Here is a 24552-nt window from a genome sequence, read left to right as displayed (position 1 = left end):
GATAAAAAATTTAATAGATTCCTTACATAAAGAACTAAACTAATGTTAGTTCAAAGTTAGTTATTGGCAATTGAATGTGTATTTTTTTCGACGAGTACTCAAATCTAAGTATTCAAGCTTAAATAACGGGAAAACGATGCAATGTATAAAATATTCTTGCTAAACATTTGCCAAAGTACTTCGAAATACCTAACAAATGAGCTTCAGAACAAGGTAATAGCGTCAAAATTAAGCAAGTTATAATGAAAATAAATGAACCGTTTCGAATTTTTTTAGGAAAAAGTGAAAAATAAAACATACGCCATTTCCACAAAAATTAAAATTTATAGTAATACAAGAACTTCTTTATATTAGCATAAGTAATGTTTTCGATAATTTTGACCGGTTAAGAATGCATATTTTTGAAAAAAAGATTTAATTTTAAAAAATAATAATTTTTAAAATTATTGTAATTCTCATATTCTTTTGATAATAACTCCAAAAATACGTAAAAAATTATATATAACCAAATTTTAATTTTTTCTGTGCCAAATATTTTACCTGTTTTACTATTTCTATAGGGTAAAAAATAACCGAGATAGAAACGTTTAAATCTTAAATTTTGCTGTGGGAACCATGCAACCGGGGTCATTTAACCTTTTATTTTTAAAAAACTAAGGGGTTTAAAAGATTAGGTTCAACGTGCTTAAATAGCACTTGGAATTACCTTTCAAACAGTTTTTAGATGAATTTGATATCGTAAACACGAACGGAGTTATTAAAAAAAAACAATGACATTTTTTGGAATAATTTTTAAAAGATCAATTTTGAAAAAAATTTGGTGCATAAATTTTAACGCTATCAACATGTTCGGGGGCTCATTTAATAGATATTTTTAAGTACTTTTTTTAAGTAAGTTTAATAAGTTTATGTTATAAAATGCATCAATTTCCCGTTATTTCAGCTTGAATACTTAGAGTTTTTTACTCGGCGAAAAAAATATACATTCATTTACTTATAACTCACTTTTAGTTAACATTAAAAGATTTTTTTAGTAAGGAGTTTATTTCATTTTTTATTAACTTCAATTTTGATAATAACTTTTTTGTAAAAACTTTTTGAGTTATTGATGAAAAATTGGTTAAAAACATGCATTTTTCTCAAGAAAAATTAAAATCTTTGATCTTTAATAACTCAAAAAGTTTTGATTTATTTTAATAAAATTTATATAACAAATTTTGCTTGAAATTTGTCCCTCTATCGAATTATGGGGTTATTTTTAATAAAATAATTTTCACCCCCGAGAAGATGTGGCATCCAAAGCGCAAGTTGGCACCATGTCACCTTTGTTCCTTGAGATATCCTCTAACCACTCACCAATTTTCATGTAAATCGATGGAGGTTCAAGCTCAATAAGAGATCTTACGGAATTTAGTTTACACAGTCTTATAGCTCTTCAAAAATCCTACAAAATCGTTTATAAGAAAACTTTTTATCGCCAAAAATGAAGGAGCCATGTTAATAAAACGAATTTTTTTTTCGAAAAATTCGAATAGTCCGCTTATGGATAATTTTCAATGTATGTATAATACCAAAGAACCGGTTCGTATACTGGAAGATGTCTAAAAAACTATTTGTATTTGTATTTGTACATATTTGTAAATTCGTATTTTTGTGTAAATAAATGGTTTTGTAATTCTTTAATTCTACTTTTTTTTCTGTATAGATCTATTAAATTATCTACTTATAAAAATTGTAATGTTATTAAGGGTGGTTTTTAAGGGTTGAAATATTATATTATATCCTAAAGCATAAAACAATTATCATTTAACCAATCAAAACCAAATTTTACCCATATTAACGTTTACAATGTTTTTATATAATTTTTGACAATAAGGGGTAGTTTACACCCCTAAAAATAATCAACCTTCTTAAGCATGATATAGAATATGAAGTACAGGATGAGATGATCCTAATCCCAAATTTTTGTGTAAATCGATGCAAGCCGAAATTATTCTTTTAGAATAAGTAAATTTTTTATATATAGCTCCAACAAGGGTGGTTTTAAGGGTTGAAATATTATGATAGTACATATATCTTAAATCATAAAACATTCATTATGTAACTAATAAGAACCAAATGTTGACAATATTTAAAGTTTAAAATGCTATTTTATAATTTTTTACAATTAGAGGTAGTTTTCACCCTTAAAAAGCCAAAAGCGTACAACGGCTAAATATAGAAAATTAACTAGAGGGTGTAATGAGCCTAATCCCAAATTTTTGTACAAATCGATGCTGGACGAAAAAATTGCGAGGTTTTGCCATTTTTCAGTTTCATTTCCTCGGCTAATAATAAAACCAACTATTTTACCATAAGACTTTAACACGGTTTTGATGTATACTTACCCTTGTACCTTGTCCTTCCTACAGTGTGTCTCAAACTTAGCATAAGAAAGCCATGGTCTTCCTCTTGGTCTACCTTTGTAAGGTCTCGAATGTTCTATTGTGGCGTTTAAACGTTGATCTTTTAGCGAATCCTAAGTATCCAACAGAGTTCTTAAAATGCTACCCATGCCAATCTTGCTCTTCTAGTGATTTCCGCTCTTTGGTGCCCTTTGCTAAGTTTCGGAATTTGGCACACGTAGATATATTCTTCTATCGATATTGTATGTATGTTCTCCTAAACATTGAGGCATTCGAGATGTGGTGCTACAGGAGAATGTGGAAAATACCATGGACGGAGAGAGTAACAAATCAAGATGTTTTGCTGAAGATGGGGAAGGAATGCGAAGTCATAAAAACCATGCAAACGAAACAACTGGAATATCTAGGCCGCATAATGAGAGGAGAAAAGTACTCTCTGCTAAGACTCATAATCCGCTCGGGAAAGAGAAATGTGGGACGTAGGAGGATTTCCTGGTTGCGAAATTTAAGGGAGTGGTATGGATGCAGTTCAATACAGTTGTTCAGAGCTGCGGCCAACAAAGTTAAGATTGCTTTGATGGTAGCCAACCTCCGATAGGAGACAGTACTGCAAGAAGAAGAAGTATGTTCTCCGTATTATTTTATATGCTGAAAGCTTGGACATTACAGAGAGATGTTTCAGACAGATTAGAAGCCTTCGAATTATGGGCCAACAGAAGGATATTAAGAATAAGTTGGGTGGATAAAGTCACGAGTGTCGAGGTGTTGAAAAGAATTAGAAAAGAAATAGTCCAGGGCGCATCTGTTTTGAGATGGACGTTGAGAGGTGACTCAATTTTTTTGCAGAAATTGCTTGAAAATAACTCAAATAATAATATTTGAGTTATCCTCCCACTCAAAATGGTCCGGAACATTGTTTAAATAATCAAAATGTCAAAATATGAAGGAAAAATTCGATTTTTTTATTGGTTTTTTGATTATAACTTTAAAACTATTCATTTCTGAGTAAACTCGTACTGACATAAAAGTTGCATAATTAAATTTCCTACCATATAGACTTCGTTAAAAATTAAAAAAATAGTCACCCTTGTTGCAAAATAGCAATAATTGCGAAAGAAAAACATACAAAAACAAGTATTCGCATTTTACGTTTTTTAACCATTTATGATACACTTAGGACCTTCATATTTTACCAAGAAAAACTTTATGATATAGTACAACAACACTGTAAATTTCATTAAGATCGGTTTAATAGATTTTGCAAAATAAATTTTGCAATCCAGCTTTCGCAAAAAAAAATTTTTTTTAAATGTTGCAGGACAGAAAATAAAGCAGATAGCAAGTTGAATTTTTTTTGCTTATAGAAGTGTACTGTACTTTTCATTTGCAATTTGCAAAATTAAAATCGATTAATTACCATGGCGTCAGGAAATTTTTTAAATAAACATTAATTTTTGGTGCTACGCGCAAGACAGCGGTGTTCGATTCATACAAGTTGATTTCCACCAAAATTTCTTCCAATCTTTATCTAATATATTATTTTCTTACTCTATATTTTGTTTTATTTTAATATTTTAATTCCACAAAAATCAAACTAATTTTATTATTGTTTGTGAAATATTGTTTAAACAATTGCATTTGTTTAAAAATAATAAACTTTTATTCTCAAGTTAAAATATATGAACAAAGAAAGTTTTTGCTAAAAAAGTGTTATTTCAAAGGATAGAGTATGTGTTTTTATTTTAAAATTAAAATGTATAAATTATTATCAAAGGTCATTGGAATACCCAATCAGAGCAAACTATCCGCTGTCCCGCGCGTAGCAGCAATAATTATTGTTTATTTAAAAAAAGTTCTGACGCCGTGGTAGTTAATCGATTTTAATTTTGCAAATTACAAATGAAAGGTACAGTACACTTCTATACGCAAAAAAAATTTCAACTTGCTATCTGCTTTATTTTCAGTCCTGTACCATTTTGAAAAAAATGAATTTTTTTTTGCAAAAGCTGGATTGCAAAATTTATTTTGCAAAATCTATTGCACCGATTTTAATGAAATTTACAGTATTGTTTTACTGTATCATAATGTTTTTCGGGGTGAAATGTGAAGGTTTAGTCCTGTCGCCAGTAGGGGTACAACGGCCTCCTTAATTCAGATGGACTTACCCAAGTTTTCTTTATGTATTTTGACCCGTAGAACACGAATTTTTTGGGTAACAGTCGATCCGGATGTCGATAAGATTGTTATAAACAAAGAACTTGAGGAATCACATAACAGCGATTTTTCGCAAAACAAAGCATTTTTTTTATATATTTTGAGTCATTCTAAGCAAAAAATGTTTTTACAAGTTTTTTCGTAGGATGCATAGTTCTCGACATAAACGAGGTTGAACTTTTAAAAAATCGAAAAATTGCAATTTTTGAACCCGAATAACTTTTGATTGAAAAATAAAATAGCAATTCTGCTTACTGCATTTGAAAGTTCAAGTCAAATTCTATAGGCTTTGAATATTTTCATTGCTAAAAAATAATTTTTTTATTGGTAAACAAAGCTTTAAACACATAGTGATTGAATGGTGTTTTCAATGCATTTCTAATTTGAAATCGAACGAGTAGGCGCGCATACAGAATTTCTACGTATATTACGTACATTAAAACGCATGCATTTGGCACGGGAAACACTATGTGTTTATAGCTTTGTTTGACAAATAAAAACTTAATTTTTAGCAATGCAAATAATAACTTTCAAATGCGGTAAGCAGAATTGCTATTTTATTTTTCAATCAAAAGTTATTTGGGTTAAAAAATTGCAATTTTTCGATTTTTTGAAAGTTCAACCGCCTTTATGTCGAAAACTATGCATCCTACGAAAAAACTTGTAAAAACATTTTTTGATTAGAATGACCCAAAAAATACAAAAAAATGTTTTGTTTTGCAAAAAATCGCTGTTATGTGATTCCTCAAGTTCTTTGTTTATAACAATCTTATCGACATCCGGATCGACTGTTACCCAAAAAATTCGTGTTCTACGGGTCAAAATACATAAAAAAAACTTGGGTAAGTCCATCTGAATTAAGGAGGCCGTTGTACCCCCCCTGGCGAGAGGACTAGTTCTAGGTATAGCATAAATGGTTGAAAAACGTAAAATGCTAATACTTGTTTTTGTATGGTTTTTTCGCAATTATTGCTATTGTGCAACAAGGGTGACTATTATTTGAATGTTTAACCAATTCTATATTGTAGGAAATTTAATTACGCAACTTTTATGTTGGTACAACTTTTCTCGGAAATGAATACTTCTAAATTTATAATCAAAAAACGAAGAAAAAAATCGAATTTTTCCTTCATTTTTTGACATTTTGATTATTTAAACAATGTTCCGGACCTTTTTGAGAGGGAGGATGACTCAAATATTATTATTTGAGTTATTTTCAAGCAATTTCTGCAAAAAAAATATGATTCACCTCTCAACGTCCAAATGTACTAATATTTTTACAGATGCGCCCTGGTCTAAAAGGGAGGTTTTGAATATAATTAAAGTTAGAAAACTGTGGGATACAATTAGCGTCTCTTTGCAAAGACAATGACGTCGACTTTGCAAAGTAACAAGACACTTACTCAACACACACACTACACATGACACTAGGTACCTAACTGCAAAATTTACCGTACTTACCATGCCAATGGCCATTAGTTGTCGAGGCGTTAACTAAATAAAAAAAAGTTAGAAAACTGGAATATCTGGGACATGTCATGAGGGCCGAGCGTTATAAGTTGTTGCAATTAATTATAAAAGGAAGAATACAGGGTAGAAGGAGTCGTGGAAGAAGACGCATCTTCTGGTTAAACAATTTGAGAGCGTCGTTTAACAGCCCTTCTGCTAATCTCTTTAGAACAGCGGCATCGAAAGTGCGATTTGCCATGATGATTGCTGACCTTCTTAGAAGAGATGACAAATGAAGAAGAATATAATATGTTCTTGGACTCATTGCCATTTATGTCTTATTATTGATGTCTTTAATTTTGATAATTTTATGAATACTCAATGTTGACATTTTAAGCCTCTGTTGTTCTCTATGACTTGCTCTGTTTTTTGATATCCCACCACGCTAACCATATGGGTTGGTGGGTAGAAGACTGCGTAATGTCAACTGTTTCAACAGAGGGTAAGCAGTTCGGCCTCACTCTCAATGGAATTACATTTTCTTATCCAGTTATTACAGTGATGCCGCTGATACTCTGTCGTCTGAGCCACGTTTGTGATGACAGGGTTCGCAGTGAAGGTGAGGTTGACATTTGAGTCATCATCGTCAGTGGCATCACAGCTCTTTATGAGCCAAAGCCTTCTTCAGAACAATCCTTCATTCGCCCCTGTCTCTGGCAACTCTTCTCCATGCTCTAATTCCAATAGATTTTAAATCATTTTCTCTCAGTTGTTTTGGTACCTAAGTCCCGGTCTTTCTCTTGCTCATTGTCCTATCGGCCCTCTTCGGTCAAAAACTTTTCTGGCCATGGCATCTTTCTCTCGCCTGATTACATGCCGTATACATCTAAGGTGTGCTACCTTAATGAATTTTACGTCAGGTTTTCCAAAACTTCTATAAAACTCAAAGTTGTAATGCCTGCGCCACAAACCTTTTTTTGTCCCTCGTTTGAGTAAAGCACGTTTGAGCAGTTCTTGGTCATTCTGTGTAAGTGACCAAGTTGCTGAACCATATGTTAGCACTGGTCTTATTAGTGTGACAGTCAGTGATTTGAGTAGGAGGGACTATTTGAGACGCATCATTACCCCAATAGAACCACAATATAATATGTATATAAATCGATTTTAATCCCACGACTTTCATAATTTTTATTTTTTTGTTACAGATGGGTACATACGTCATCGACTTATTCCCCAATGCCAAGTTCATTTTTATGGTTCGAGACGGACGGGCCACTGCTCACTCGATCATATCCCGAAAAGTCACTATTACAGGATTTGATCTTACCAGTTACAGGCAATGCCTGAAGAAGTGGAATACAGCTGTAGAAGCAATGAATAATCAATGTAAAGATCTAGGACCGGACAAGTAAGTTATTTATTTTATATGTCGCTCATCCGGAACAAAACTGTCACAACTCAAAAAACAACTTTCTTCGGGAGAGACAAAAATGGATTTTTTATATCTTAATAATTCAACTGTAAATTAAATTAAAAACGAAGAATATGGATAAGTTAATGCTTCTAATTGTGTAAGAAGCAAAACCAGAAAACTGTGTTATCTGATTTAACAAAGAAAAAAAATCAATATTTTGAGTTATGTCACTTTTGTTTTAAAATATTGGTCACTTTTTTAAGCAATAACGAAAAATACCTAGACCACTTCTCGAAATACAAAGGTTCTTGTGATAAATAACGTTGAACGATACGTCGGACTGATACGGTCACGTCGAACGTCAGGGCATAACTCAAAAGTGTCATTATTCTAGAATAAAATATTCGTTTGCCGCCAAATAAATAATGACACTACCGCCATCCGACGAAGTTGGAAGTAAACATCTGTCAGCATAAGTTTTCCTGGTAAAAGTATAGGATTTGTGGAGTCAATTTAACAAGATAACTGGAATTATGCATTTTTTTAGTTGTGTTACTTTTCTTCCTAACGAGCCATGTATAAGTAACACTATTATAAAGTTGTGGTATGATCACTAGGATAAGTCTGAGTACATTATTACACAAAATGTATCCTAAAGGTACGTATAGATATGCGCGCCGAACACTTCGCGCCGTGTGTGCGCTACGCGTTCGTGGCGGGTTCTTTAGATTAGTACGCGTTAGTACGTGTTTTCAAATGGCACACAAACGGTGCGCACATGATCCATCTTCTGTCAGCGCCAAGAACGCACGGCGCACACAGGGCGCGAAGTGCGCGGCGCGCATATCTATACATACCTTAATGTTGCTTCCTAAACTGCTGCTGTAAAAAATGAAATCATGTATCAATATGTAGTCATGCTTTTCTTGTAATCTGCTGCCTCACTATTCTTTCGTTTTCGGTCATGTCGTCTTAGTATTGAATATAGTTGAATATCCCTAAAAAAAGATAGTGTTGAATATCCCTACCTTCGACTCGCTTTGCAGCAGGTTCGCGCCAACATGCTTGAACGTAGTGAACAACGGTTAACAGCTTTTCTCATTTTCTTTTATAAATTACTCCGCGATTCAAAAAGATATTCCGGTCTGCATTATTTTACGATGTGACAGACAAAAAAAAATTAAAAATAAAAGTTGACAATACGTTAAACGCTTTTTTCTCAAAACTACTTTTTTCAAAGGCTGTATACATTGTAACTCAAAAACTAATTGACCGACCTACCTGGATTTTTGATATTTTCTTTAGACATTCCTTGAGGTAACGCTGTCGAGATATTTTTTGTTTAACAATAATAAATATGTTGATTTTCACTCTTTTTTGCAAAAAAATTCGTTGTTTTGACTTCTGAGTGATATCAAAAAGTCAGATGTCGATAAAACTTAAAAATCTCGACAGCGTTACCTCGAAAAACTCATAAGCTAATAAAATCTTTTTAAATTTTTTATTTACCATGAGCCAATGATGAGTTCTGATGTCCACCGCAAAATTCATTATATTTTGAGGTGTCTTCAAAAATTTTCCACCGTTGGTTTATTTTTCAATATTTTTCCTTGAATTTTTTCTTGAATAATAATGGCAGGGGAGCCCAAGCGGGGATTTTTGCAGTTACTCGAGCGCGTCAGATTATCATATGGGGAGAAACCTGGTACACTGCAGATGTACCTCTACCATATATTGGCTCTTAACACAGGGGAGTTCGTTAAGGGGGGCCCGAAAAAAAAATCTAACCTTAAAAAAACTCGAAATTGTCAGATTAAGATAAGGTAAGTTAAGTGCATGCAAAAGAGTGTATATTTCAAAAATCTGACGATTTGAGCCGGGTGTAAGGAAATGGGTGAGCCCCAAAGTTTCACAAGAAAAAAGCGAATATTTCGCGAAATTAATGACAGATCGAAAAACTAAAAAATATGTGCTCAATATTTTTTAAAAATCAATCGAATGAGACCAAACACGACTTCCCACGGAGAGGGGTGGGGGGTAAATTTAATATTTTAAATACGAATCCCGCGATATTTCGCGAAATGAACATCAGATCGAAAAACTGAAAAATACACTTATTCAATATTTTTGAAAAATCTATCGGATGGCACCAAACACAACCCCCCACGGGAGTGGGGTGGGGGGTTACTTTAAAATCTTAAATAGGAGCCCCAATTTTTTATTGCAGATTTGGATTCCTTACGTAAAAATAAGTAACTTTTTTCGAAACATTTTTTCGAATTATGGATAGATGGCGTTATAATCGGAAAAAACGATTGTTGGAAATAAAAAATTAAATTAAAAAATGGCAAGCGCCCACTAAAATGGAAAACTTTACTTAACTTTTTTTGGTTTTAGGACCTACTCTTCACAACCCAATAGGTCCCTAAAACGCTCGAGTGACTGCACATTTAGCATACTTTGCTCCCCTACCAGAATATAAATATTCTACTGTACTTTTCAAAAAAAATGTGCTTGAAATATTGCACTTTTTTTTCGATTCTTGCACTTCTAATCATGTGTTCCAGAGCTACGTTGAAGAGTTGTGGTGAAATTGCATCTTCCTGTTTGAGTTCATTGTTTATTTCAAATATCTCCGAGTGTTGTTGTTCCGCTTTCACCTTACATCGTAACCGTTCCATACATACACACCCGTATCAAACTGACTAGTTTTGTTGGAAAGCCGTCTAACTCTGTATACGCTATCAAATGCTTGTTTAAAATCAATGAACATCTGATGAAACTCACGATCAAACTCTCAGCATTTTTCAATATCTGTTTTATTGTTAATATTTATTCACTAGTAAAGCGGCCCTAAATCTAAATCTGCATTGATAATTCCCAACGATTTCTTTGTGTATGTTTTGGTTCTTTCTAGAAGGATGTTTGCAAGGACTTTCTAGGTGGTATTTAGGAGCGTTATTCCCCGGTAGTTAATACATTGCTTTTTGTTTCCTTTTTTGTGGATTGATGCAATAACCCCCTAGTCGAGGAAATGAAGCATTTTGGCTCGCAATTTTTTCGTCCAGCATGGATTTACTTGAAAATTTTACAGAAGGTAGGGAATAGTCCAAGGATCATTTTCTATATCATGCCACTGTACGCTAAACCCTTGGGGGTGGTTGCCACCCCATCTCGGGGGCGGCAATTTTTTATTACATTTTAACCATGTAAATCGATGTAAAAAGTAATTATAAGACAAATATATTTTTTACATTTTCTTCGTAAAACTAATATTTTTCGAGGTATTCGCGCTTGAATGTAACAGTTTTTCGACGAAAAAATCGACTTTATTAGAGGGATTTTTGAGAATACCTCGGAAAATATGCATTTAATCAAAAAAACTGCGAATGTCAAAATTGTATCTTTTAGTAACACAAACCAAATTATTTTTCTGTAATATATTTAAGACTAATACAAACCAAGATACGGCATGTTAAAAGTTAGCTTTTTTCGTCAAATGCATAATTTTAAATATTCAAGGTAAAATAACGGAAAAACATTGCATTTTTCGAGGAAAACTTAAATAATCTTTTTTCAAGTCTACAGTTAGGCCTTCCAAAAAATAATATTAAACAGTTTATAGCCTAAAAACTAAGCGACTTATGATCAAAAAATGTCGGTACCTGCTTTTTTCTATGAAAAAATCAGTGAAAACAACCCCCTAACTACCCTCCTAATTAAAAATTGGTCTTCACCTTTCTTTAATTCCTTTTATATTTATATTATCAATACACCCAAGAAGTTTGACCTATTTAGAAGGCCTAATTTTAGAAAAATTGGAGTTTAAAGAAAAATTAATTTTTAGAAATTTCCCATTTTTCACATTTTACTTCAAAATATCTTCGAAAATACTGGAGATACGAAAAAAATGAGGAACTACTAAATTGTAGCTTTTTTAATAACTAAAATTCTCTTGTGCATATATTTTCATTACAGTAAACAGTTAGCGAGATATAGCTGTTTAAAACTTCTATTTACGACTAAAAACCCCCTTATTCGAGCCCTTTACACCCACCCTAATTAAAAACTAAGGGATTTTACGGAACTTAGTTTACACAATCTTATAACTCTTCAAAAGTTCTACAAAGTCATTTTTGAAAAAACTTTTTATCGCCAAAAATGAAGGAGCTATATTATAATACCACAGAACCGATTCGTATACTGGGAGATGACTAAAAAGCTATTTGTATTTGTATTTGTACATATTTGTAAATTCTAATTTTTGTGTAAATAAATGTTTTTGTAATTCTTTAATTCTACTTGTTTTTCTGTATTCTGTAAAGCAGATCTATTAAAATATCTACTTATACAAACTGTAATGTTGTTAAGGGTGGTTTTTAAGGGTTGAAATATTATGAGATTATATCCGAAAGTATAAAACACTCATTATTTAACCAATCAAAACCAAATTTTACCCATATTAAAGTTTAAAATATTTTTATATAATTTTTGACAATAAGGGGTAGTTTACACCCCTAAAAATAATCAAAGCCCTTAAGAATGATATAGAATATGAAGTACAGGGTGAGACGATCGTAATCCCAAATTTTTATGTAAATAGATGCAAGCCGAAATTATTCTTTTAGGATAAGTAAATTTTTTAATATATAGCTCCAACAAGGTTGGTTTTAAGGGTTGAAATATTATGATAGTATATCTAAAAGCATAAAACAATCATTATGTAATTAATAAGAACCAAATGTTGACAATATTAAAGTTAAAAATGTTATTTTATAATTTTTTACAATTAGGGGTAGTTTTCACCCTTAAAAAACTAAAAGGGTACAACGGCTCAATATAGAAAATGAACTAGAGGGTGTAATGAGCCCAATCCCAAATTTTTGTACAAATCGATGCTGGACGAAAAAATTGCGAGGTTTTGCCATTTTTTCAGCTTCATTTCCTCGACTACCCCTTCTTGCTATTGATCTGGCCATTTTTTAATTGCCTGGGTTACTTCTTCGTATTGGTATTGGTCTTCTGTTTCAGCTATATGCACTTTTATGTTTGATTGTATATGCAATTGCTATTTTAATTTGAGAACAGAAGATATTTTCGATAAAAATGATACTTCATTAATTTTTTTAAATTCCCTTCATTTCATTGCCTCACGGCTTTTGCTCCAAATTTTAAAGAACCGCTTGGATTGACATGAAATTTGGCATACGCATAGGCAACATGTAAAAGAAGAAAAGTGATATTGTGTCGATGTGTGCTTTTGCACTGGGGGGAGTGCCACCCCTTCTCGAAGATGAAAACATATATGTTGAAAATAAGTCCGCAATAATAAACTGACTACTTCTAAGAAACTTTTGTTCTATAACATTTTTTCCCGAAGTTATACTCAATAACTCAAATAACTCAAAAAATATGTATTTTATCAAAAAAATATTCTTAGCAAAAATATAGTTTATAAATAAGTGAAAAAAAAAAGAATGTGTGTGTACTTTGTACGCACGTAAGAAGATATTCTTCTATTATATAATAGGTAATTTAAACGAAGTAAATATACTTAAAAGGTTATTTGTACTTATTTTATTTAAAAATCAAACTAACTTTCTTATCTACCACTTTCAAAAAAAAAAGAATATCTTCAAAAATTATATAATAATATACTTACAATCATAAAATCTATAAAAAAAAAATAAAAAAATAATAACTTGCTTGGGGCTTGAACCCACTTCACGTCTACCGCGCCGTACGAAATTTGACGGTATTTCAAACTGCACCACATTCGCGTATACGTCATGTGGGAATATACACAAACTAAACGTTTACACCATAAATTTATATGAATTTAATAAAATTATTAGTTTGATTTTTGTCGAAATAAAATACAACAAATTATAGAGTAAGAAAACGATATATGAGATGAAGATTTGTAGAAAGTTTGTTCGTAATCAGATTATGTAAATTAAAGCATTGCCTACTAATAGGTAACTACATTATTTTGTTTACATTTTCCAAATAGATAGGTATTGAAACTATTAGGTATTTCCAACTGAAACATTTAGAATTACGTACCTGCGGCTTTTCAAAACTACATATTTAAAAAGTCACTATAATTATAAATTTATTTTATTTCTGTCCACACATCAATAAAAACTAATATTATACAATATTTTTGTTTACCGATAACCTCCATATTGAACAATTATTGACAGATCATTTCAAAATTTCAACACCCAATCAGAGCCCGTATAACGATTAATACCATACTGTCGGTGTGCGCATGCGCGCGGATCAATCAAATTTTACCCTCAATCGATTCGCCGCTAAAGAAGAATATCTTCAAAAATTGTGTTGAACTCTCTAGACCCAATAGAAGCAAAGTTGTAGCTAATGAAAAATAGGTTCATATTCGTCAAATTTCAAAGCGAATATTTCAACGTGAACATGGGCGCCCATATAAAAATTTTTAGGCGGGAAGCAGACGTGAAGATGATGCACATTACTTTTTATATACTTTGGATGACAATATATAGTTTAAAGCACCCGAAAGGTCAGAGGGGGACAGCCCTGTCCATGGGTATGGGCGCCTATGAACGTGAGATAACCAAAAAATGATGCACTTTTTGGGAAAAACTTTAAAGTGTTTAAAAAAATCTTTATTTTTGTTTTTAAAAAAAGTTTCTATCATCAAGAGTAAGCAAGATACGCTCAAAATAAAGTTGGTCCCTTTTTTTTGTCAAAAAAATCGGAAAAATCACCCCCTAATTAGCATCTTAAATCAAATTAATCGTTACCGCTTCACAAGGTACTTTACTTATGTATTATTTATATTATGATCTGTAAGTTTTATCGGTTCAAAAGGTTTATTTTTGAAAAAATTTGGTTTTAAAGTATAATAAATTAAAATAAATGAGTCAGATTAAATAAATTATTATTACAAGAATTTTTTACTAAGCAACAACCTTTAAAAAAAAAAAGAAAATAATCGTTTTGATTCAATTCGTCTCTTGCCATCCTCTGACACCTGATGTTTCGGAATCTATTCCTTGTCAAAGAGGCTTTACAAGTAGACTGAAATGAACCATAACGAAACGAAGAGGAACTGCAGATAATAAAATATTTGCAGCGGAGTGTGGTTAGACTGTCCTCTAACGGGGAACGATGAAATGAGTGAAAAATAATTTCGACCACGAGTCCAGAAATCTGTTAACCGAGGTACAGTAGTACCAAGCGGCGCGGCTAGGAGAACATTCCAATAATGCGTCGCAGATTACTTTAATGAAACGTGGTCATTTTGTACTCTAAATCCGAGTAAGGTATGACAAAAAAGAAAATAATCGTTTTCGTTTTGATTCAATTCGAGTCTCTTGCCATCCTCTGACACTTGATGTTTCGGAATCTATTCCTTGTCAAAGAGGCTTTACAAGTAGACTGAACTGAACCATAACGAAACGAAGAGGAACTGCAAATAATAAAATATTTGCAGCGGAGTGTGGTTAGACTGTCCTCTAACGGGGAATGATGAAATGAGTGAAAAATAATTTCGACTACGAGTCCAGAAATCTGTTAACCGAGGTACAGTAGTACCAAGCGGCGCCGCTAGGAGAACATTCCAATAATGCGTCGCAGATTACTTTAATGAAACGTGGTCATTTTGTACTCTAAAACCGAGTAAGGTATGACAAAAAAGAAATAATCGTTTTCGTTTTGATTCAATTCGAGTCTCTTGCCATCCTCTAACACCTGATGTTTCGGAATCTATTCCTTGTCAAAGAGGCTTTACAAGTAGACTGAATTGAACCATAACGAAACGAAGAGAAACTGCAGATAATAAAATATTTGCAGCGGAGTGTGGTTAGACTGTCCTCTAATGGGAAATGATGAAATAAGTGAAAAATAATCCTCTTAGTTTCGTTATGGTTCAGTTCAGTCTACTTGTAAAGCCTCTTTGACAAGGAATATATTCCGAAACATCAGGTGTCAGAGGATGGCAAGAGACTCGAATTGAATCAAAACGAAAACGATTATTTTCTTTTTTGTCATACCTTACTCGGTTTTAGAGTACAAAATGACCACGTTTCATTAAAGTAATCTGCGACGCATTATTGGAATGTTCTCCTAGCGGCGCCGCTTGGTACTACTGTACCTCGGTTAACAGATTTCTGGACTCGTGGTCGAAATTATTTTTCACTCATTTCAACAACATTTTTGTTTAATTCATTAATATTGTTTCTATTTTGACAACGGCATCCGATTTGCACGTCGAAACGTTAATAAAATAATTTTTTGTACAATATATTGCTATCTCTCGTGATAATAAATCTATTTCACATAGTCACATAATATGAGACTTTTGCGACATAAAAATCCTAAACAAATAACGATAAAAAACTTGCCGTTGGGTAAATGAAACAAACATCTGCTATGTATACAAGACTATTGCTTCTCTGCTCGTTGGATATTTGCAGAAGTACACAATAACATTTATTTGCTAGGAATTGCGTGAGTTATAATGGCACCTTTCTGTGTCTTGAAGTCACCTATTTTACGTCAAGCATATCCGTGTCTAGTTAGCTGGAAGTGATACTTTATAGAGAGTGGCAATAATGCACCAGGGAAAGTTGTAAATTATTTTTGTACTTAATGTGTAAAATCAAGTAAGGGAGAGAATGTGCACTTTTAACAGTTCTGCTTCTTTTTGTACTCTTATTATACATTGTGGATGTGTATTATTTCTTTAATTTTAATACCGAGTGATGGATTCGACCGTTATTTGATAGAAGTTCATTTTTTTAACCGCTTCAACCCCTAGGGTTATTAGCGGGGTGGTTTGTTTTATTTTAGAAATAGTTTTTATACATGATATATTTACATAGAAATTTTGAAAAATACATGTTGTGAAATCTTACAGTTTGTAATAAAGTGTTCAATTTTTAAGATAGTTTATTGTTTCACTAATGTCTTCTGTTAAAGCTTCTTTCAGGTTGGGATGTATTTTTGCTGTGGATCTTGCTGTTGAATACAGTGGACAGTCTATCATTATATGTTGTACTGAAGTTGGTATTTGGCAGTTGTGGCACATCGGCTGAGGATCCTTGGATATGATGTATCCATGTGTGAATTTTGTATGACCTAGACGCAATCTGTTGAGGACTACTTGGTCATGTCTTTGAGCTGGGAGTGGTAGTAAAGCAGAAGCAACATCTGGTTTGATCATTTTTAGTTTTGCAATGTGGCTATAAAAGCCATTCAAGTTCCATTGAAGAATGAATTTAATTGCACTGTTGAGATGGATCGAAGTCACTTTCTTCAGTGAAGGAAGATTCATCATATGTTGGGTTTATTTCCTTATAATTCTTGTAATATTATTTTTCATGCGGCGATCATTTAATTTTGAGTGAACCATTTTTAATAACGTGTATAAGCCGTCAAAGTCTTCTGTATAGTTTTTGGCTATGGTTTCAGGATTTTTTGATCCCATTGCATTTATAACGAAGTCACATAATTCAGTGAAATTTAGCGTATATGAAGAAGATTCTGTCGTTAAAAGTCTTCAATTGGCTTTAATGCGGCTTCAACGTCTAAAGTCCTTTTCTTTTTTCTTGGTTTGGATTCTTTTGGAGTTATAAAAGTTTCATTTAAGTTTTTATTTTCTGAGATTTCAGGAGAGGTTGATATTTGCCTTTTGGCTTGATTGGTTATATTGGTATTATTGCTGTTTACTGAAGTTGTTGAAGGTGCGTTGTGCGTTGTGAGCGAATGATTTGTTGTTGGGATATCTGCAGAAGTAGGGTTGGAGCGGTTGGTTGTATCTTCTGAAATGTTTATTGCTGTATTATTTTGATTGACTTCCGTGGATTCGAGTTCTGAGAGATGTTTTTCTTCTTTAGGTGGTTCTGTTCCAGTAGATGTTGATATGCAGTTTTCATCAGTGTGGCCAGTAGTATTACATAGGGAACAATTTAAACCATCTAGGTATAGGAAAATTCTGTAAGGAGTGTTGTCATAGGTTATTAAGAGTGAGTTTGGAATTGGTTTGGTAATTATTGGAGACAAATATTTGACGCCTAAAGCTTAAGACATGGCTATACTCATATTCGGGCATGCCAACTTTCAAAAATGTTAATTTGGATACTGCAGTTAGTTCCAGTTGTTTAAGTTCATCTTCATTAACATAGTTAGGGATGCTGGGGCATATGTTTGATATTACTAGTCTCTTTGCTGGCGTAATAAGTCTTCGAATTTCTATTTTATTGCCTTGGATGATTATGGTTTTGTGGTTGTTTAGTAAAGTGTCTACTATGCTTGTACTGTTTAAGTAAATACACACTCGGTTGTTGGGTATTCGATAGGCAAATACAACATTTTTTGGCGTGAGTAGAGATCCTATGGCTACTATATATTCATGTATTTTAATACCTTGGATAGCTGACAGGATAATGGCTTGTTATTTTAAAGGAAAATTGAAATTACTTACTGCATTGGAATATGTCGATGTTGATGATGTGGTAGGTATGTTAATATTTTCAAAATTATCCATTTTTAAATTTTCTTTTCTTCATTTGAAAGAAATTTGTTAAGCCGGTCCTGTATTTACTAATTAGTTCGAATTATCGAAGTTGTTCAAGAACCAGAAAACAGGATTATTGAATGTGTTTTAACTGAAATATTGGTTATGTATAATTAATTTGTGTTAAATTGGTAATGTACTCACAGTTTCTTTTTTGTGTGATGAAACTTGGTTGTTTAAATACACTATTTTCGTAAAAATATTTAACGTTTCTTGATTATCAACCACTAAGAAGTTAGTTTTACTAGGAGCAAATTTTAATCGATGCTATATCAACTAAGTTCAGGGCCGGACCGGAAGTTCATTTTATCTAACAATAAAACACTAAAAAATTTTGTTTTCAACACTGTCACAAAATTTATTACAGTTTATTGTCACTACAGCGGTTTCGGCAGAGTGCCTTTCTCAAGTGATGTGTTTTTACTATGCGTCGATTTATACATACTTTATAGTCTTTAACTGTTGAGGAGGGGAGAGCTGTTTGTCTCAAATTGGTCATCCCGAATTATATCTGTATTTTTTAATTTATCAATTTCCATAGATTCTAATAAAGATAGCTTAAGACCTTTATTTTGAATATGAAGAATTTGAAACTGTTCGTTAAAACAATAATTATGATGTAAAAGGTGAAGTGCGTACGTAGAATATGTTTTTCTATTGTTGAAATCCCTTTTGTGTTCTGCTATACGTTTGCTAAAGGTTCTACCAGTTTGACCAATGTAAGGTTTTGGGCAGTCACCACATACACTGTGTCCGTAAAGTATGGAACAAATTCTTTTTAACATTTTTTAACTTAAATAAATTCTTTAAAACAGAGCATTTTAAGAAATAATCCTGAAACACGTCGATTTTTGATTTTAATTTACCGTATTTTAAAACAATATTCTAATATACAGGGTGAATTACTTTCGAGTAATGACATCACCGTCATTTTTTTTAAATGGAACACCCCCATTTTGTATCAATTTTCGGATTACTCTAGCTGAGCTGATTCCAAAAATGTATCACATGTTGATTCAAATTGGTACAGGGTGGACAAAAATACAATAGATTTGTGTGTGTTCATACAGTAACGCGTTAGTTAAATTAACAATATTTTCAAAAATACTATTTTATTTTTGATATTTTAATTATATTTTAATTTTAATTAATTTTTGATATTGTTTAGTTGAATATTTTAATTTAATATCAAAAATTAATTAAACTGTAATAATATGAGCATACACAAAACTATTGTATTTTTGTCCACCCTGTACCAATTTGAATCAATATGTGATACATTTTTGGAATCAGCTCAGCTAGAGTAATCCGAAAATTGAGACAAAATGGGGGTGTTCCATTTAAAAAAAATGACGGTAACGTCATTACTCGAAAGTAATTCACCCTGTATATCAGAATATTATTTTAAAACACCGTAAATTAAAATCAAAAATCGACGTGTTTCAGGATTATTTCTTAAAATGCTCTGTTTAGCTAAAAAAGAATTTGTTCCATACTTTACGGACACAGTGTATAAATTTGTATGCACCACTGTGTAAGTGCTTTTTCTTTTGGCTCTTGTTATTCTTAATATATTTGCGTAAGTTATTGTTTGTTCTTAAGCTGGTGTTATTACTTTTATGTGTTTGGCTATTTTACTAGGATATCTTGCCTGTATATATGTAAGCGAGCAGAAGGTTCTGGTTTTTTTTCTGGAGGTGAAAAAGACTAATTTCAGGGCTTTCTCATGCAGTTTTTAGTTTAAAAATTTGTTTAATGTTTGTTAGCCCCCTTGCTCAATTTAGGGAACGCTCGTTCCAAATTCCAAACATTCCAAATATATCGCAGGGGCCGATATATTTTTCTTAGCACTTACACAGTTGCTTTTTCTTTTGGCTCTTGTTATTCTTAATATATTTGCGTAAGTTATTGTTTGTTCTTAAGCTGGTGTTATTACTTTTACTGTTTGGCTATTTTACTAGGATATCTTGCCTGTATATATGTAAGCGAGCAGAAGGTTCTGGGTTTTTTTTCTGGAGGTAAAAAAGACTAATTTCAGGGCTTTCTCATGCAGTTTTTAGTTTAAAGATTTGTTTAATGTTTGTTAGCCCCCTTGCTCCATTTAGGGACCGCTCGTTCCAAATTCCAAACATTCCAAATATATCGCAGGGGCCGATATATTTTCAACCATTTCCATGATTGTTTCTTGGGTAAGTTAGGCTCTCGTTGGTTTCCCGTTGTCTTCCTAGAATGTATAGTAAAACGAACTATAGTGACTCGTCTGCCATCGTAAACCTATTAGCCCAAGCTGTGGGTGAAAAATAGGTCGATTTCAGGATATAATTCAGGAATTTTTGAAACCTATCAGGTGTTGTAAAGGACGATGCCAGGAATAACTTATACTAAAATGTAACCAAAAATTTTGTGCGGTTTTTTATTTATGACGATTTTCATTTGTTAAATTTGCAATTTTTAAAGATTTTTAATTTTGCAGCTTAGGAAATTCATTTTAGAGAAAAAGTTTTAAATAGAAAATTGTAGTAAATTAAAAAACCTACAATTTGAGCTATTACAAGTTTAATTTCGTTAATACATTATTGAAAAACAGCCTGCGAAAGGTCCAAAATGGCCGTTTTTTGCAATTGCGTTATTTATTGTAAAAATAACTTTTATGTATTTTTTAAGGCTTTAAAATGAAGATCTTTCAATACTAAACATAAAAAAAATTTTAGTGCCCGATTTGTGAACTTGTTGCTTAGATATTATAATTTGTTTATCCCAAGAGGTCAAATGTTCAAGGCTATAACTTTTTGAAAAAAAATCGTACAGAGTTAATCCAAGACCCACTCTCCTTCTAAAGACTTATATTTTCATATTCTGATGTAAATAAATGCGTATAACATTTTTCAACCTCTTATTTCGGGTTTGAAAATAAGGGGGCAAATTTCGTTATAAACATTTAGAACTGAAGTCGCCCCTGTACATCCTATGAGTTTCTAACTTACAGACTATTGTTGCTGAAGCCAAAATAAAGATTTAAAACCAAATAAAAATATTCTACGACCAATTGAAGCCGAGATAATTGTTTTTGTTTTCTTAAATCGTAGTGACTTTATTTATAACAATTAAGAAATTATTTCACAGTCATTGACTAAAGAAAGACTGATATTATTTTAAAATAAAAATTATTTTGACCGAAAGTTACACTTAATTATTAAAAATGATTTTTAAAGTGTAGTGGAGATTTATTTTTCGTTTCGACTGTGATTTATTGTGTCGGTTGCCCTTAGCAACGGCTAGCAACTTATAATACATTGAATCACGGTTTTCGCTTTGAATTTTAAAGCACCGCTTGGATTGACATGAAATTTGGCAAACACATAGATAATATGTTAAAGAATAAAAATGATATTGGTCCTCTGTGTGCTTTTGTCCTAGGGGTAAGTTTCACCCCTTATGAGGGGTGAAAAAATATATGTTCAAAATAAGTTCGGAAATGGATAAAACGTCTAATTCTAAGCACCTTTTGTTCTATAGCATTTTTTCACCAAGTTAATACCTTTCGAGTTATTTTCGAGTAAATACCTTCATTTTTCAACAACAAAAGAAAACACGTTTTTAGGCGGTTTTTGATAAATAACTCAAAAAGTAAGGTTTTTATTGAAAAAAAGAGTTTAAAAAAAAATATAGCAAATTAAAAATTGAAAAAAATGGTGTACGCGTGAAATCTCTAGACCCAGTAGAAACAAAGTTCTAGCTAATGAAAAGAAGGTTCATATCCGTTAAATTTCAAAGTGAATTATTTCAACGTAAAATAACCGAAAAATCATGCACTTTTTGGAGAAAAATCATTACAACTTTTTTAAAGCGTTTAAAAAAAATATGTATATCTGTTTAAAAAAAGTTTATAGCATCAAAAGTAAGCAAGTTAAGCTGAAAATAAAGTTGATCTCTTTTTTTTTGTCAAAAAACTCGGGAAAGTCACCCCCTAATTAGCATCAAAAATGAAATTAATCAATTTTACTTCAATGTTGTTTTACTCGTGTATGTATCGTTTATGTCTGTAAGTTTCATCGGTTCAAAGTGCTTTTTGAAGGGGCAGTAGTTAAAAGGACTTGAACGAGTCAATAATTACGAGTGTATGCAAATTTAGAACAGCCATATCTTAACAAATTTTTGCCTTCCAAAAAAAAGCAAAAAATCCAAAATATTCATAACAGCAAAAACTAAATTTTTTTATCTTTGTGATTTTTGGTCACATTAATAAATTTTAAGTTATTTAGAAAAAAACATTTTTTTTAATTAAAAATTAAAACAGATTTATTTTAAACCAATTTTTTTTTAATAAGCCCTTTGAACCGATGATACTTACAGATCATATAAATAATACATGAGCAAAGTAACTTGGGAAGCAGTAATGATTAATTTGATTTAAGATGCTAATTGGGGGTTGACTTTCGAGTTTTTTGACCAAAAAAAAAGAGATTCACTTTATTTTCAGAGTAACTTGCTTATTTTTGATGCTATAAACAGTTTTTAAAAACAGATATACATATTTTTTAAATACTTTAAAAAATGATTTTTCTCCAAAAAGTGCATGATTTTTTGATTATTTCACGTTGAAATAATTCACTTTGAAATTTGACGGATATGAACCTATTTTTCATTAGCTAGAACTATGTTTATACTGGGTCTACTAGAGATTTCATGCATACATCATTTTTTTCAATTTTTAATTTGCTATATTTTTGTTAAAACCAACGAACTGTCAACACTGATGTAATGGCCCCGTCCCATTCCAACAGTGAAGCGAGATAGGCGCCAACATACAAGAGAGAGGTTCTAGAGAGACATGAGAGAGACAGAGAATTTGTCAGGTAAAATTTGCTACAACTACAACGTACATGACTAGCACTGTAAATTTGTTTGTGTACGAAAGATGGTGATTATCTTCCCTCCTTTACCTGATTATCTTCTATCTCATCCTGGCGCCATTAAATTTGCTTCATGGCGATTCCATCAGTGTTGGTTAAAACCCATTTTTTCAATAAAACACTTATTTTTTGAGTTATTTGTCAAAAACCGCCTAAAAACGTGTTTTTTTTGTTGTTGAAAAATTAAGGTATTTACTCGAAAATAACTCGAAAGGTATTAACTTGGTGAAAAAATGCTATAGAGCGAAAAGTGCTTAGAATTAGACGTTTTATCCATTTCCGCACTTATTTTGAACATATATTTTTTCACCCTTCATAAGGGGTGAAATTCACCCCCAGGACAAAAGCACACAGAGGCCCAATATCATTTTTATTCTTTAACATGTTATCTATGTGTTTGCCAAATTTCATGTCAATCCAAGCGTTGCTTTAAAATTTAAAGCAAAAACCGTGATACAATGTATTATAAGTTGCTAGCCGTTGCTAAGGGCAACCGGCACAATAAATCATAGTCGTAACGAAAAATAAATCTCCATTACACTTTAAAAATCATTTTTAATAATTAAATGTAATTTTCGGTTAAAATAATTTTTATTTTAAGATAATATAAGTCTTTCTTTAGTTAATGACTGTAAAATAATTTCTTAATTGTTATAAATAAAGTCACTACGATTTAAGAAAACAAAAACAATTATCTCGGCTTAAGTTGGTCGTAGAAATTTTTTATTTAGTTTTGAATCTTTATTTTGTCTTCAGCAACAATAACCTGTAAGTTAAAAGCTCATAGAATGTACAGGGGCGGCTTCAGTTCTAAATGTTTATAACGAAATTTGCCCCCTTATTTTCAAACCCGAAATAAGAGGTTGAAAAATGTTATACGCATTTATTTACATCAGAATATGAAAATATAAGTCTTTAGAAGGAGAGTGGATCTTGGATTAACTCTGTACGATTTTCTTTTCAAAAAGTTATAGCCTTGGACATTTGACCTCTTGGGATAAACAAATTATAATATCTAAGCAACAAGTTCACAAATCGGGCACTACAAATTTTTTTTATGTTTAATATTGAAAGATATTCATTTTAAAGCCTTAAAAAATACATAAAAGTTATTTTTACAATAAATAACGCAATTGCAAAAAACGGCCAATTTGGACCTTTCGCAGGCTGTTTTGCAATAACGTATTAACGAAATTAAACTTGCAATAGCTCAAATTGTAGGTTTTTTAATTTACTACAATTTTCTATTTAAAACTTTTCCTTTAAAACGAATATTCTAAGCTGCAAAATTAAAAATCTTTAAAAATTGCAAATTTAACAAATAAAAATCGTCATAAATAAAAAACCGCACAAAATTTTTGGTTACATTTTAGTATAAGTTATTCCTGGCATCGTCCTTTACAACACCTGACAGGTTTCAAAAATTCCTGAATTATATCACGTTTTTTCACCCACAGCCTGGGGTATATAGCCATACGGGGTCAGAAGAAACAAGAATTAGCCGGTTGTCTTCCTAGAATGTATAGTAAAACGAACTATAGTGACTCGTCTGCCATCGTAAACCTATAGCCATACGGGGTCAGAAGAAACAAG

The 24552-nt window shown here is 31.9% G+C and overlaps 1 protein-coding gene across 2 annotated transcripts in view; it reads left to right on the top strand.

Annotated features, from left to right (window-relative positions):
- Window positions 1-24552, top strand: part of LOC114326709 (protein-tyrosine sulfotransferase) — a 921489-nt gene that overhangs the window by 812381 nt on the left and 84556 nt on the right. For both annotated transcript variants that reach the window (XM_050648297.1, XM_050648296.1), the window contains one exon: window positions 7274-7476. In XM_050648297.1, coding sequence (XP_050504254.1) covers window positions 7274-7476 — 203 coding nt within the window. The remainder of the gene's footprint in view (window positions 1-7273; window positions 7477-24552) is intronic.

Source organism: Diabrotica virgifera, chromosome 4 (genome assembly GCF_917563875.1).
Source record: "Diabrotica virgifera virgifera chromosome 4, PGI_DIABVI_V3a".
NCBI classification, from domain to species: Eukaryota; Metazoa; Arthropoda; class Insecta; order Coleoptera; family Chrysomelidae; genus Diabrotica; species Diabrotica virgifera.
This window is presented reverse-complemented; position numbering and strand designations above follow the sequence as displayed.